Below are 15,000 nucleotides of genomic sequence, written 5' to 3' on the forward strand. Positions count from 1 at the left end.
AAATAATAGTTGTAGGATTACTGCAAATAGTAGAACCATAGTAATTGTTGATGTTATACCAACAGAAGTAGTAACTTAAGAAGTTGCAAAAGTAATACTATTAAGAAGTTGCAAAAATAATACTATTAAGAAGTAGCGTAAGTAGGTAGGAATTATAGATGTTTTAGAAAATTTATAAATTTTAGATGTGGTGATCATTGCCCGACGAATGTTCGCCTGGCGGACCATAAATCAACAACATGGCCCGCGCCCTTGTCAGTATGATCGGCCCTCGTTAGTGACTGCGTCGCACGACACCAGTAGCGGGAGTGAACGCCGGGCGTTCCCGCACCACACTCTTCCTTGACAAAGGGTACACTTATCTCTTATGTTAAAATAAAGTCACACAGGGTTTGATACCTCAGTACTATGGAAAGGAAAACCACTTGGATCCCTGTCCCAATTCTCGTTCCTCTTCCCACGTGGTTTTGACCCTTCTGTTTTCCTGTTTAATCTCTTTAAATGTGTCTTTCATCTACTTTCTTTCCGTTCTTGGCTTCATCTTCCCTCTTCAACTTTTCTCTTTCGCTTCACTCCTTCCTCTCCCTCACTTCGATTCATCGCCTTTCCTCGTACCATACACTCTTCTTTATTCCTAGTCTTCTCCTCCTCCTCTCCCATCTTCTTTCTCTTTCCCCCTCACTGCTTCCAGTCGCGTCCCCTCGTTTTGATAAAAAGTGAGTCGCGACACTAACTGGCGGCAGTTGTTTAATTAAAAGAATAGTGTTTCTATGTCGTCCGCGCGAGGCGACACCGGAAATGGAAACGAAATTGCAATAGTTGAAGAGCGGTGCTTGCAGGATTGATATAGTGTCTGTATATCAGTTACTATAGTGGTTGCGGTTGCAGTAGTTGTTGTTGTTTAAGATTCGCTACTTGGAACAAAAAGTTCCAAGTAGCACGGGCTGTGGTGAGCCCGTTCCTGGGTAGGAAACTTTAGGATTATTAAACCCTATGTACTAACTTACTGCTCACCTAGTAGCTATACTTCAGTAATGCAAGTATACTCTTAGTGTATATATTCCGAAATGGGAGGGAGTATACCTATCGGTGTCTGTGCGTATGTCTGTGCTGCCTATTGCTTCCATCTCCCTATTATTAACAGCAATAAAGCTGACTAGAAACTCCATATTAATATAAACATTTGAATTATTATCAAAGATTTGATGGAGCTCAATTTTGATGTTTTTTTCAAAATCATTTACCGGTGCACAAGGACACAGGCTTTTGGTCCACCGCCAACGGAATATATTTTAAATTTACATGAATAAAATCATATTTTTTTCCAACATAAATTGAAAATCATTTCAATAAATGCATGAAGTAAAATACTTGTAAATTAGGTGCATCTTATGCGTCGGTAAATATGATATATCAACATTAATCTTACAAAATGTGGATGTTAATCTGAAATTACTACTGGATGAGGCTTCAGGCTTGGGTAGAAATTATATATATATATATATATATATATATATATATATATATATATATATATATATATATATATATATATATATATATATATATATATATATATATATATATATATATATATATATATAAATATATATATATATATATATATATATATATATATATATATATATATATATAATATATATAAGCGATAGTGATGTTTTTCTCCTCGGTCTTTCTGTAGGTCCTCTGAGCCCTGTGGATGAAGCACTGCCAGACCTACCTGACACAGCCTCCACTAACACAACCATCTCCCCCACAAGTGAGTACTCAGAGCCTTCTTCAACATCTGTTTCACACCTGTGGGAGTACTTAGTAACCCACAAGCCCGCTGTACACCTGTATCATATGTGTATTGCATGTGTTGCCTCTGTTGTTGACAGTACTATGGACCAGCAAGTACAGGTAACGTTTAAGAATCTGTCTTTCTATGCTCGTTAAACGCTAAAAACAACGTTTATGCCGTGAAAATCAAATAGAACCAAATAAACGTTTTTGCAACACCGACGTTGAACGTCTGTTTTCATAAATGTAGTTTAATGCTTCACAAATCTTATTATTTTACAAAGGTCGTTATCAATAAGAGAGTTTACCTTACTAAGAACGTTTATTCTTTGGCAAATATTTGTGTACTAAGACAGACTAAGAGAGAGAGAGAATTATTAGGGGAAAGCGCCAAGGCATTATGACAATATAGCACTTGGAAAGGGTTAGGATAAGGATTTGGGTAAGGGACGGGGGTAAAGGAATTGTAACGGATTATATTTCAACAGAACCGTGTGTGTGTGTGTGTGTGTGTGTGTGTGTGTGTGTGTGTGTGTGTGTGTGTGTGTGTGCTTGTGTGTGCTTGTGTGTGCATCCACAGAATATACTACACTTATTGATGTGTGTAATTCCGCTGTTAAGTGCTGTTGTCTCCAATTACGGGATAGGAGATGCTATCAGCATACCATGGAATAATGATGCATACTATGAAGGTATGTTGAAAGCTGTTGTGTGTGTGTGTGTGTACTCACCTAATTGTGCTTGCGGGGGTTGAGCTCTGGCTCTTTGGTCCCGCCTCTCAACCGTCAATCAACTGGTGAACAGATTCCTGAGCCTACTGGGCTCTATCATATCTACATTTAAAACTGTATATGGAGTCAGACTCCACCACATCACTGCCTAATGCATTCCACCTGTGTGTATGTGTGTGTACTCACCTATTTGTCACCTATTTGTGTGTGTGTGTGTGTGTTTTACAACACACAAACAGACCATAATCTAGAAAACATGCTAATATATGCACATTATCTGCACCCAAAACTTTTGCAAATTTTCAAACGACACACGTCAAACTTTAAGACTCCCTTGCGGTTGTATGAGAACCTATCAAACTATAATATTATGAAGTTGTGAAACTATAACATTGTTGCGGAAGTTATAATGGATTGAGAGTGGGAAGCTGGAACCAGTTATTGAGGGTAGATATATTCCACTGTGGTTGACGTTGCGATAGCTAATAGAATTGTGTCCTACTCAATCCTCCAGTCTTCTCCTCCACCTCCTCGATCTTCCTATTCATAGCTCCTATATACTAATGAAACGTAGTTATCCATAATGCAATTATGATTGCAAGAAATGATGTGGACAAAGAAATTGTGTAGGGCGGCGAGGGGGATTAGGGAATTATCAGGGGGGAAAGCACCAAGCCATTACGACTATATAGCACTGGGAAGGGGTCAGGATAAGGATTTGGGATAGGACGGAGGGAAAGGAATGGTGCCCAACCATTCCTTTCTTTCATAATTTCTTTCTTCGATTTGTCGTTGTTTTTCTCCAGTCCTCTAATCCTTGCCGCTTTCTCCCGACACCTTCTTCCTCTCAATCTATTCCTCTCTTCCTTCCTCCCTCCCTTAATAGTTCTCTCTTTCCCTCTAAATCCTCTTACCTTCCTGCAGCATCTCATCTCCCTAGCCATCTCAAGCCCCTTAATCCATCCCAGCCTCCGTCTCCTCGCGCTGTTATCTTATTTCCAATACTCCTTCCCTCTTCCTTCCCTCTTCCTTCCCTCACCCTTGCCTCCATCCTTCTTCCTTCACCACCTCGATACTCGGCACCTCTGGCAGCTCCTCAGCTGACGCTCGCGGCTCTCAATTGCAAAGCGATTGAAATATAAAGAAATTGACGGCATAAAATACTGGGCTTTGCAATGACACATGGAAAAATGTAAAGCTAGATTTGCAACGACAGTTGCAATATCACCATTCAAGATTTGCGATGACAGGCATAGTAGAACCATCTAAGATTTGCAATGAAATACAATGCAAGATTTGCAAAAACAGGCGCAATAGAACCTAAGTTATACAAAGACTGGTGTAAAAAAATAACAACGATAGCAATGTAAAGATAAGCCTCAGATAGTATTACTTTTTATTAAATGAATCTAATAAAATATGCTAAATTAGGCTGTCATTAGTCTCACTAGGCTTCCAGTCACATTATCAAATATTGCCCGTCACAAGTCTATCATGAGGGTATTCAACAAGAATATAAGATTTACCAGTGTGTACGTGTGGTCATCTTGCAGCATGACAGGTTATCTTTGAGAAAAGAGGTGTAAAATGATAAGAAAATGTAAATTTCTGATCCCAATGCTGTCACTTCATAGCCTTGTACGATTTTGTAGAGACATTATTGGAGGAATGATAGAGAGTTGTATATATATTAATAAAGTATAAATAAATATACATCCGTTTATCTTGAAATACTCGAAAATACATGAAGGGATCATACTTGAATGAAACTCTTCACTAATGGTGACGAGGAATATATATATATAATTGTATGTAGGACTACTGTTTCTCAAGCAAATCTTAAATTATCTACTGATATTTATTCATTTTCTTCATTTAATGTACCAAGGTATTCCACACTTAGATATGCGTACAGAAATGTCTCTCATCATTTGCCTCACTCACCACAAAACTCAAGAATATCTCAAGCCTATTGGCTTCAATTACCCTCAAAGAGTTCAATATACTACAGACCAGGCTCTAAATTCCCCTCTTCCTGGTGTAGATAGACATTATACCTCTGTACAACACTACAAAGGTTCCAGCATGGTGTAGAGGTTTCAGGGGTGTATGCTTCCGTATGCTGTCAGACATAAAGTGGACAGCCGAATTCCGGCGACTCGTTGGCAAATTGTTAATAACAGGCCTGGCGCTCTGCGTCACTCGGTTTAATATCAACACTGCGCTGAGGAGAATCAGCAGCTGTTGCTTACTGAAACAACACTGGGCTGAGGGTAGTCAGCAGTTATTACTGACTCAACTTTATGCAGACGGTTGTCAGCAATTGGTGCTGTCTCAGCATTAGGCTAAGAGGAATCGGCAGCTGTTGCTGACTAAAAGAACATTAGACTGAGGGGTAGTCAACAGTTGTTACTGATTCAAGCAGGACTAGGCTGAGATGAAGTTATCAACTGTTGCTGTCTAAAAACTTCACATTTGCATGTATTTCGCTGCGTAGCTTTACCTTCAAAAAGACCTGTGTTGAAATTCTCCAGGTAATCAGCGATTCATCGGAGCCTATTGAAGCTCAGTGATTTCGTGGTTTAGTCTACAGCGCAAAAGTTAATAAAGGCCTCCTTCCATGTTTTTCCCTGAGGGTCAAATCGCTTGCTCTTTTCACGTTGAAAGCCGACTTGCTCTAAAATAGTATTTTTTCGTTTCAATATCAATGTTTAAAATTGGTTGAACCTTTTCAATATATTTGTGTATTCGTAAATATTTCATACGCTCTTGGTAGTATTTGAAAATAAAAGTATTATTTTTAAAAGTAGTAAATATATTCACATAAATACAATACAATACAAAAATAACACTGTAATCTATTGAGTTAAGTCTACGCTGGTAACGCAATGCTTGTCCGAAACGTTACGAGTGCATCACCAAACACCTTAATGCCAAAGCGGCTCCGCAGGGATGTCCTGAGGTTCCAGTTGGACAGCAGACAGGTGTCTCAAACTGGCTGATCAGATTTTACCATTATATTGCCAATCAAAGTTGCAGTTAACTGGAAAAAAACATTAAGATTCAATAAGATTATAAAACGCACAATAGTTTCTTGTTGCCAATAGTTTATCACAAGTAATTGTTAATTTTTAATTTATTAATATTGTTTTAGCTTCTTTGGAATTTAAATATTCCTTCAAATAAGAATCGTGTCATTCAGTATTGTTGGAAGCCATTGTATTTATTGTGTAGTATATATTGCAATGTATTTATTGTATTGCATATATAGTATTTATCTATTTGTATGTATTGTATTTATCTATGCAGAGTCTGGAATCTCATCTTCATTCCAGCATTCCAATGGGTATGAGGTCCGTATCAGCGACTGGATCATCCTGCCTGGAATTTAAAGAATTCCAGCATGCAAATGGACAATTTCAGTTCAGTATATTAGAAGTTCATTATCTATGGAAATTTGAAAATAAGATCATAATTAATTTCATTGTTAATATTATTATAATTTATTACTATTAACATATAATTAAGTTAATTTGCTTTTGTTGTATTTGTTAATTGATGTTAACATAATCTTATTTTAGCGTATCAGGTTTATTCCGCTTCTTGATATATATAAATAATCTGTCAGATGTTAATTACAATTTGATACTTTCTATATATAATTTATTTTAGGCATCTCTGCCACGTTTCTTCCCATAATTCCATTCTTACTACACCCTACTCTACTCAAGGTAGCGTATAATCTCTACACATAAAGACTGTATTATCTCCCTTAAGACATAATATTGCATAGAGTTCTTACACTGCAACAAATTCTATCTAAACATTTAGATAGCTTGCGTAAACCGTTAAAATCTGCATATCGTTACCTTTAACGGTGGGTTTTATTTGGCAACAGTGTCTTTTTTCAGTTGCTGTTACTTGGCAACATTTTTTGTAGCTAAGTTAGCAATACAAACAGGGTAGGGCGTAGCCGTTGAGAATTACCGTTTGTCATTTCCCACTCTTTGTCACTGCATTCTTCAGATATAAATGGATACAGGGAAGAGGAGTAGTGGCAAATACATGTCGAAAGTGAGATAGACAACTAACCTTACAGGCAAAACATGGGATCAGAAATGAAAGTGACGAAGTTTCCGGCCCGTCCTGGACTCTTGATCGAGTAGCAAAACCAGTAGGATCTCAAATCTGTGCCGGTGTGAACATTGTAATGTCATAGTGACGTCGAACCTTTTGCCCATAATATCTCAAACACAAAATTGTATCTCTTGATTTCGTGTGGTTAGGATATGTTGAATTGAGTTGGGCTAGGCTGGGTTAGGTTTGGTTGGGTGATATGAGGGTGGATAAGTCAGTTGGGTGAGAGGTGACAACCTGAAAAAGTGAGATGGTGTGAGGACTTGGAAGAAACATGCAAATGCAACCAGAGAGAAGGAGAAAGGAAACTGGTGAGAGAATGAGCGGTAAAAAAGGAAAGAACAGCGGTGAAGAAAGAAGATGATAATGTAAGTTAATTAGAGAGAGAAAGCATTAAAAGAAGGAGGCACAGAGAAAACGAAGAGAAGATTTTTTTTTTAAGAAAATATATATAGTGGTACCTCTACAATAAATTGAAAAAAAAATAAGTTCTTTAAATAATAATTATAGTAATAGTAAATATAATAATACACAAAATAATAATGAAATATTCAACAAATCATAGTTCGACTACAGTAAGTTACAATGGTTACAGCATGGTTGGCTGTTGAAACTTTGAAGGCAAGACTGAGAGCCGAGAAAGGAAGGATTGAGGGAAAAGAAGGATAGACAAGAAAGAAGAGAGGGAAGAGGTTTTCGGAAAGCAGTTTTTTTTCATTATCCCGTCGATCGAGCGTAATCCAAATTAAATCCAGCCGAGGCTTTTATCTGATTACATTTTTTTAACACGTCAGGAAGGCTGTTGTTGTTGTTGTTTTCAACAACAAAAGATTCGCTACCTGGAACAAAGTTCCAAGTAGCACGGGCTATGGTGAGCCCGTAGTAGAGTTATAACTCAGGAAGGTTGTGACGCCGTGTTATAAGTAGCTCGGGGTAGTGTAGGCGACAGTGTTCGTCACTGGGGACGAGAAGGGCGATGTCTGCACATCTTTTAGATGACTAGGTAGTGTAGACTCGTCACTGGGGGTGTGAGGAGGCATCTTACAGGAAGTTGTGTACATCTTACCTGTCAATTGGCTCGGAGAAAGGAAGCTGTGTGTATAAAAGAGGCTGCTTGAGAGTCTTGGGAAAATACGCTGTTTCGTCAGTTCTCTTGCGCTCGTTATGGCAGTGAGGGAGAGAGTGGGGCTCAAATCCTGGTAGTAGCGAAGGTAAACTGGCAGTATTTCCTTTCACCTCGTGCTTCTGTTCATGAAGCAGCAAATAGGTGCCTAGGTGTTAAGATACCCAGGTACACACACAGGTGTGTGTGTGTGTGTGTGTATATATATATGTGTGTGTGTGTATGTATATGTGTGCGTGTGTGTGTGCAGAATAACCACAGCATTCAGAATTTTCATACATAATTTAATTAAATTCTTTATGTAAAACAATATAAATTTGCATATTATAATCTGATTTGTTGCATGGTCAATAAGAACCTAAAATGTTTTCTATCCTTGTATATGTTTGTGTTGTCTCTCGTCCTGGCTCTCTCTCTCTCTCTCTCTCTCTCTCTCTCTCTCTCTCTCTCTCTCTCTCTCTCTCTCTCTCTCTCTCTCTCTCTCTCTCTCTCTCTCTCTCTCTCTCTCTCTTCATTTCCTCCATCCAATATTTACTTCCTCCTTCCCTACCTCATTTCCTCTCCCATCTCAATCACAGCCGACATAGGGAAGGTAGAGACATACTAGTCGGGATCGGATACTGTGGCTGGGAGGTATGAGTGATAATGGAACGGTATGAGGATGTACGTGTATCAGGGTGTATGAGGATATGATCGTATTTTGAGTATGACGGTGTATATATGTGAGGAGATATAGTACTGTGAGGTATGACTATAAGGGTGTACGTATGTGTGTGTATGAGTATAAGGGTCTATGAGTATACTGGACTAGTGTGAGGGGTCTATAAGGGTGTATCAGGAGCGTGAGTATGAGGCTAGAAGCCACATGTAAGTATAGTTGTGTATGAGTACGTGTGTACATGAGCATGTACGTGTCTGTGTGTGTGCGACAGAATACATAAAATTTTATTTAATTATACTTTGTTTCACGTCATATAATTCTTAGTATATTGTTACATAAAATCTTTAGGCTTGTATTGTTTTCGGAATTTAAACCCGTCAGATACACGGTTGCCAAGTCTTGATTTAGTGAAGGAATATATGCCTGTTATACTCGCACCATTGCAAGCATATTATCATATACCACAAACTCTAATGGGCCATTATACGCAGCACTTATACCATTGTTATGCCTGAAACTGCAGACCTCAGTAAATGGGGTTGTCGTACAGCCGCCAATGATGTTTACCAGCCAATTGGAGTGCCGCTACAGATGCTGCCGGGAGGTGGCCAGGTAAACTGTCGTACTGCACGGCAACTGTCAATAAAGTTGTTAATAATAATAACGATAGTATTCTATAATAAAACTTTAAAAGCTTTCACACGCACCGGCTGTTTTTGTTATTAGTTAAATGAAGATTGAATATTTAAAAAAGGGTTTTCTACGTATTCTCTCTCTCTCTCTCTCTCTCTCTCTCTCTCTCTCTCTCTCTCTCTCTCTCTCTCTCTCTCTCTCTCTCTCTCTCTCTCTCTCTCTCTCTCTCTCTCTCTCCATTTGAACCAAGCAAACACCCAACGAGACGGGAAGGTTGAAAACAAATATACGATAACATATATTTACGTTTTTTATAGCTCAGGATTCGTAAAATTGTACTGGATATTTACATTCAATTTGTTGAAACCGAGGTTTTATTTACACGAGATGGTAAATTTGACAGTAGAAGAGAGTAAGAGAGAGAGAGAGAGAGAGAGAGAGTAGTTTGCATGCATGTAACTTGTGGTTTAGGTCGTAAACAGGAGCCTAGTGACAAACAAAGTAGCAAGGCAATATTTTACCAGCCCTTAGGGTTCGTGCTGGGCATCTTGTGTGGCCTTTCCTCCTTGTTTACTTCTCTCCACTGTGGCACTTCTACTGTCCCTCCACTGTGGCACCGCTGCCTTCACACCACTGTGGCACTACTGCCTTCACACCACTGTGGCACTACTGCCTTCATTCCTCCTTTGAGAATTGTAAACGCATATAGTTCCTTTCATACGGAGCCCATACTTATTCTCCCGAATAAGTTACGAATCAGCGACGAGAAGAGGCCACCAAAAAGAGGTTACCCGCGCGATTCCTCCTCACAAATGAGAATTGTAGAATAAAGAGGAAATGAAGAGGTCGGAGAGGATGGATGGATATCCTGTGGTCGTGAGAATAATATCCTGTTTTCTGCCGAGAAAAGGTGAGCAGATATTGAATCCTAATTCAGTTGAACAGCATAACTAGTGTAAATACTGATAAAAATGAAAAGCCTAGATACAAATCCTGACAAAAGAGGCCAGCAAAAGTAGTGTAAATCCTGACAAAAGAGGCCAGCATAAGTAGTGTATATCCTGACAAAAGAGGACAGAATAACTAGTACAAATCCATTAAGTACAAAGATAGTCACTGGACTATCACTGTTGCAAATTGCATTGCCCGGGGTAGGTCAGAATGACACTGTAGCTGTTTGGGCTGGTAGAACAGTTACTTATCTTGTGTATATATTGGGCCATCATCACTTAAAATATATCACATACCTGTAAATATACTGCAAGTTTGACTACTGAATTATATTGGTGGTCTTTAAACTCTTAATTCATATCAGAGTTTGTAGCCTAACGTGAGGGGGTAGGGAAGATATCCCTAATAGGCTTTTAAGTCTTAGGTAGCTCCAAGTCTTGTTTGTGGCTTATTGGTAGCACTGTTTTTCTTCCATCTTTATTATCTTTATCTTTCCCTTCCTCCCTCTTTCCCCTTCATGTCTCCCTTTCTCTTCCTCCCTCGCTTCCCGTCCGTTCCTTGTGTCCCCTAACCTCCTTTCCCATTGAGCTGCTGTACAGGGGAAACAAACTAAGTTATGCATTTAAATGGGTTACCTGGCACTGTTATTTTTCTGTTATATTGTTATTCGCATTGTTATTATCACTATGGAGAGAAGGAGATATGAGATAAGAGATAGATGGGAGTAGATGCATGATAACATATGAGAGATAAGAGAAGTAAGAGGCATCTAAATGCTACGGAGAAATTGACCTTTGGTGATTTTGACGCTTGACCCTACAAAGGGAAATTAATTGAAGACAAGAGAAAGGTCAACTCTGGACATAGTAAGGTCAAAGGTCAGTTGTAGTGGGGTACTGTTGTGTGGTCAGTTGGGCGCTTGAGGGGAAAAGAGGCACTTGAGGGGCACCGTTGCGCTTGATTAGCTAAGAATATTACCCCCTTGTCTCATTACATATTCCGCTCACATATTCCCTCCCACGGTCTTCCACCTCCCACATGACTACCCTAACCGGAACATGCTGACCGCTGGCACCCATAGTGTGTGTGATCCGCATGGATACAGCCATTGAGATATTGATGAACTTGTGACCAAGAGTTCGCATCCCTTCCACCTTTCCAGCTGAGCATAAACACGTCAGACTGCGAGAAGCAGCGTCTAACAGCCTGGTTGACCAGACCACCAACCAATCATCAATCAATAATGGCATCACCGATGACATCAATAATGACATCAATGCTGACATTTACGATGGCACAATTGATTTAATTGATGGCACCATGATGTCATTATTACAAGAACCATATAGTTCTCTCCACACACATACAAAAAAAGTATATAGTTCTACGGACAATGTTGGCACCTTGCCACCCATCGATCACGACCTTTGACCTTAAACCGCGTTCCCTTCGAAAATGTTTGTGGACGCTGGACTGATGTCGTGGTGTGGGTCGGTGTTGGGGAGAAGAGGGGCATGCTGCTGGGAGGCTTCTACGGGTGAGTGGGGGGGTGGTGGAGGAGGACTGGTGCCACAAGAGGGGAGAGAGACTGGTGCCTCTAGGGGGGGGTAAGGGAAGGACTAGCGGCACTAGAGGAGATTAAGTCTCCTCTAGTGCCTCTTCTCCAAGCTTGTCATTTAGGTCTCTTTTTTTCTCTCATTTTTTCACACAAATTTGCATGATTAATTTTTGTCAGATCTGTTGGTGGTTTAATAGGTCATATTTTTAATTAAGTGACCAGCCCGTTAAAAAACATGATGTATTCGTAAATATTAAAGTGCCGAAATATTGCCGTTTTCTATGCATTGGCCTCAAAGTTACGAGTTAATATTCGATAACGTTAAGCAAATGTTCCAAAACGCCGAGTTAAAGTTCGAGAACACTGGGTCAATGTTCGAGAACACTGGGTTAATGTTCGAAAACGCTGAATAATACGCGAGAACGCCGGGATAATAGTATCCGAAAACGCTGACTAGCTGCTAGAGGACTGAGGTCAACGACCAGGAGACGCCGTCCTGTGATATAAGGCGCCAGGGGGCGTACTCCGCTCCTCCGGTAGTTACAGTATGGGTTTATGTGCCCACGTCAACAGAGGAGTCCACCAACTGCATTACCAGTATGGGTTTATGTGCCCACGTCAACAGAGTCCACCAACTGCATTACCAGTATGGGTTTATGTGTCCACGTCAACAGAGTCCACCAACTGCATTACCAGTATGGGTTTATGCGCCCACGTCAACAGAGGAGTCCACCAACTGCATTACCAGTATGGGTTTATGTGCCCACGTCAACAGAGGAGTCCACCAACTGCATTACCAGTATGGGTTTATGTGTCCACGTCAACAGAGGAGTCCACCAACTGCATTACCAGTATGGGTTTATGTGCCCACGTCAACAGAGGAGTCCACCAACTGCATTACCAGTATGGGTTTATGCGCCCACGTCAACAGAGGAGTCCACCAACTGCATTACCAGTGTGGGTTTATGTGCCCACGTCAACAGAGTCCACTACCAACATTCAGCAGGATCCTCAAAATGCCTCAACTCTGACATATAGACTTGGCAAGGATCCAGGAAGGTCCTTACATGGATCTAGCTAGCACTGCCTACAAGAGTCCAGTACTGACCAATCCCATATATACTACTTTTACGTTGTAATACAGTAATACGTATAAAAAACTGAATAGATACTTTTTTGGTGGTGACATACACGCATACACTTTTCATACACGCAAACTTCCTCCAGGATGTATTATGCAAAACTTTAAAATGAGAACGAACACTTTCTAAGCCTGTCAGTAAACACAGGCGAGAGAGTCTTAACTTTGGACCAAGAAGATTGAAACAATCTTCTTAGGCGTGAAGAACCGGCTGGTTATAATAACGTTCTGGATAACTAAAGTTCCGATAAATGTATTATACCAGTTATTTATGAAATTTAGATTTTCTCTCTCTTCCCTCACAATGAAAGCGCTGATGATAGGCTTTCTTCAGCTTTTCTCACTCACAGATTCGCATGGGGATTACTGTGCAAGCCGTGTGTTTTCCTATGAAAAAGTTCGCATATTCCTACTCGAAAATCCGCCATTTCTACTCGAAAATCCGCCTTTTCTACGCGAAAATCTGCCTTTTTTGCTCGAAAATCCGTCATTTCTACTCGAAAATCCGCCTTTTCTACGCGAAAATCTGCCTTTTCTGCTCGAAAATCCGTCATTTCTAATCTAAAATCCGGCTTTTCTACTCTAAAATCCGCCTTTTCTTCTACAAATCCGCCTTTTCTACTCGAAAATCTACCTTTTCTACCCGAAAATCCTCCTTTTCTACTCTAAAATCCTAATTTTCTTCTAAAAATCCGCCTTTTCTACTAAAAAAATCCAACATTTCTTCTAAAAATCCGCCTTTTCTACTAAAAAAAATCCACCATTTCTTCTAAAATCCGCCTTTTCTACTCAAAAATCCACCATTTCAACTAAAAAAATCCGCCTTTTCTACTATTTCTACTCAATTCCCGAAACCTGGCCCAAATCTCCCCCTGGAGGTGTTCTTGTTACTTCTAAACTTTGGCCTCAGGGCGTCATAACAGCCGGGATGGAGAGGCTACAAGTCAGCTGAATCAGGATTCTTTAAGTATCCCCTAAAGAAATCTGATTTCATCTTTAATCGACCGTGGTGGCTTACTCTGCACTTATTAAACAGTTTACGGAGCTTGGAAACTTCACAACTTAAGAGTATTATTGTTATAGACATCCTCGAAGCGCTTCAAAGATCATAAATCGGTTAATAAACATAAAGCCGCCATGATTGAGGAGAAATGTCAACAAAGTGCATTTCAGCATTACTGACGTGTCTTCGCTAGTGCTCCGTCGGACAGCGTTAATAACGCACCGATCCGTTCATTGACACATTGACGGACAGATATTAAGACGGATTGACGGATATAGAAACGGATAGACAAGGACAGGTGGAGATAATTATATTATTTATCGATGTATACAACGTATGTGGCGGGAGAGGAAGACGGGAATGGGGTCAAAGAAGGGGAAAGGTGAGGGGGTAGGAGACTTGATGGACGAGCGAGAAGGCTGAACAGGGGAAAGTTATATATAGGGTGAGGGGATGGGGTCGTGAAGAGAAGCGGGGAAGGGAAGTGAGGGGAGAGGATGGGGCCGTGAAGAGTAGAGGGGGCTGGACGTCTCTTCAACAATCAACAACTTCCCTCGTTAGTTGTTTCCAAGTCATTATTATTTTTGCCTGTCGTGAGAATTGCCCTCGTTTTCTGTTCTTGTATGACACTTGAAAACACTTTCGTGCACGGTTCCCATTTTTTATAATACGGTTTCCCTTCCTCTCCCCTTAACGCATCCCATTTTCTTCGGAATCAATTACTCCGTTAAAAACGTGAGGTGAGTCAAAATTAAAACATAGAAATATTGACGCTCTTTATCCCTCGGCCTCAGAAGATTACTTGTTAGTATTATTTTATATGCATTATTTCAAGAGAGTATTCACATATATATATATATATATATATATATATATATATATATATATATATATATATATATATATATATATATATATATATATATACATCAGATGGGTTCCGAGAGACAGTTCTAATGTTTATATTATCTTCTAGTGTTTATATTATAGTATTGAAGGAATCCTACTCTCCACAGTACCATAAATCCGTCTCTCACTCTCAATCATCCCCTCAAGGCGATTTATTGCTTCGTCTCGACACTCCGGCGCTCAAGATGCAATCAAGACGAAGTCGCGAGCTGTCTCCGAGGGACTGTGACTGTCAGGCCTTATTAACGAAGCCCTGACTGAGAGGGTTGACTGAAGGCCTTGATTGTGAGGGCTGAATGCAAGGCCTGACTGCAGGCCTTGACTGTTAGTGCTGACTGTGAGGACTGACC

General features: G+C 40.0%; 1 protein-coding gene across 1 annotated transcript in view; it reads left to right on the plus strand.

The window, feature by feature from the left end:
• The window catches only part of Mctp (multiple C2 domain and transmembrane region protein), a 239,592-nt gene that overhangs the window by 6,612 nt on the left and 217,980 nt on the right, over positions 1-15,000 (plus strand). The window contains exon 2 of the mRNA XM_045749849.2: positions 1,703-1,780. Within this exon, the coding sequence (XP_045605805.1) occupies positions 1,703-1,780 (78 nt within the window). The remainder of the gene's footprint in view (positions 1-1,702; positions 1,781-15,000) is intronic.

This window comes from Procambarus clarkii, chromosome 47 (genome assembly GCF_040958095.1).
Source record: "Procambarus clarkii isolate CNS0578487 chromosome 47, FALCON_Pclarkii_2.0, whole genome shotgun sequence".
NCBI lineage: Eukaryota > Metazoa > Arthropoda > Malacostraca > Decapoda > Cambaridae > Procambarus > Procambarus clarkii.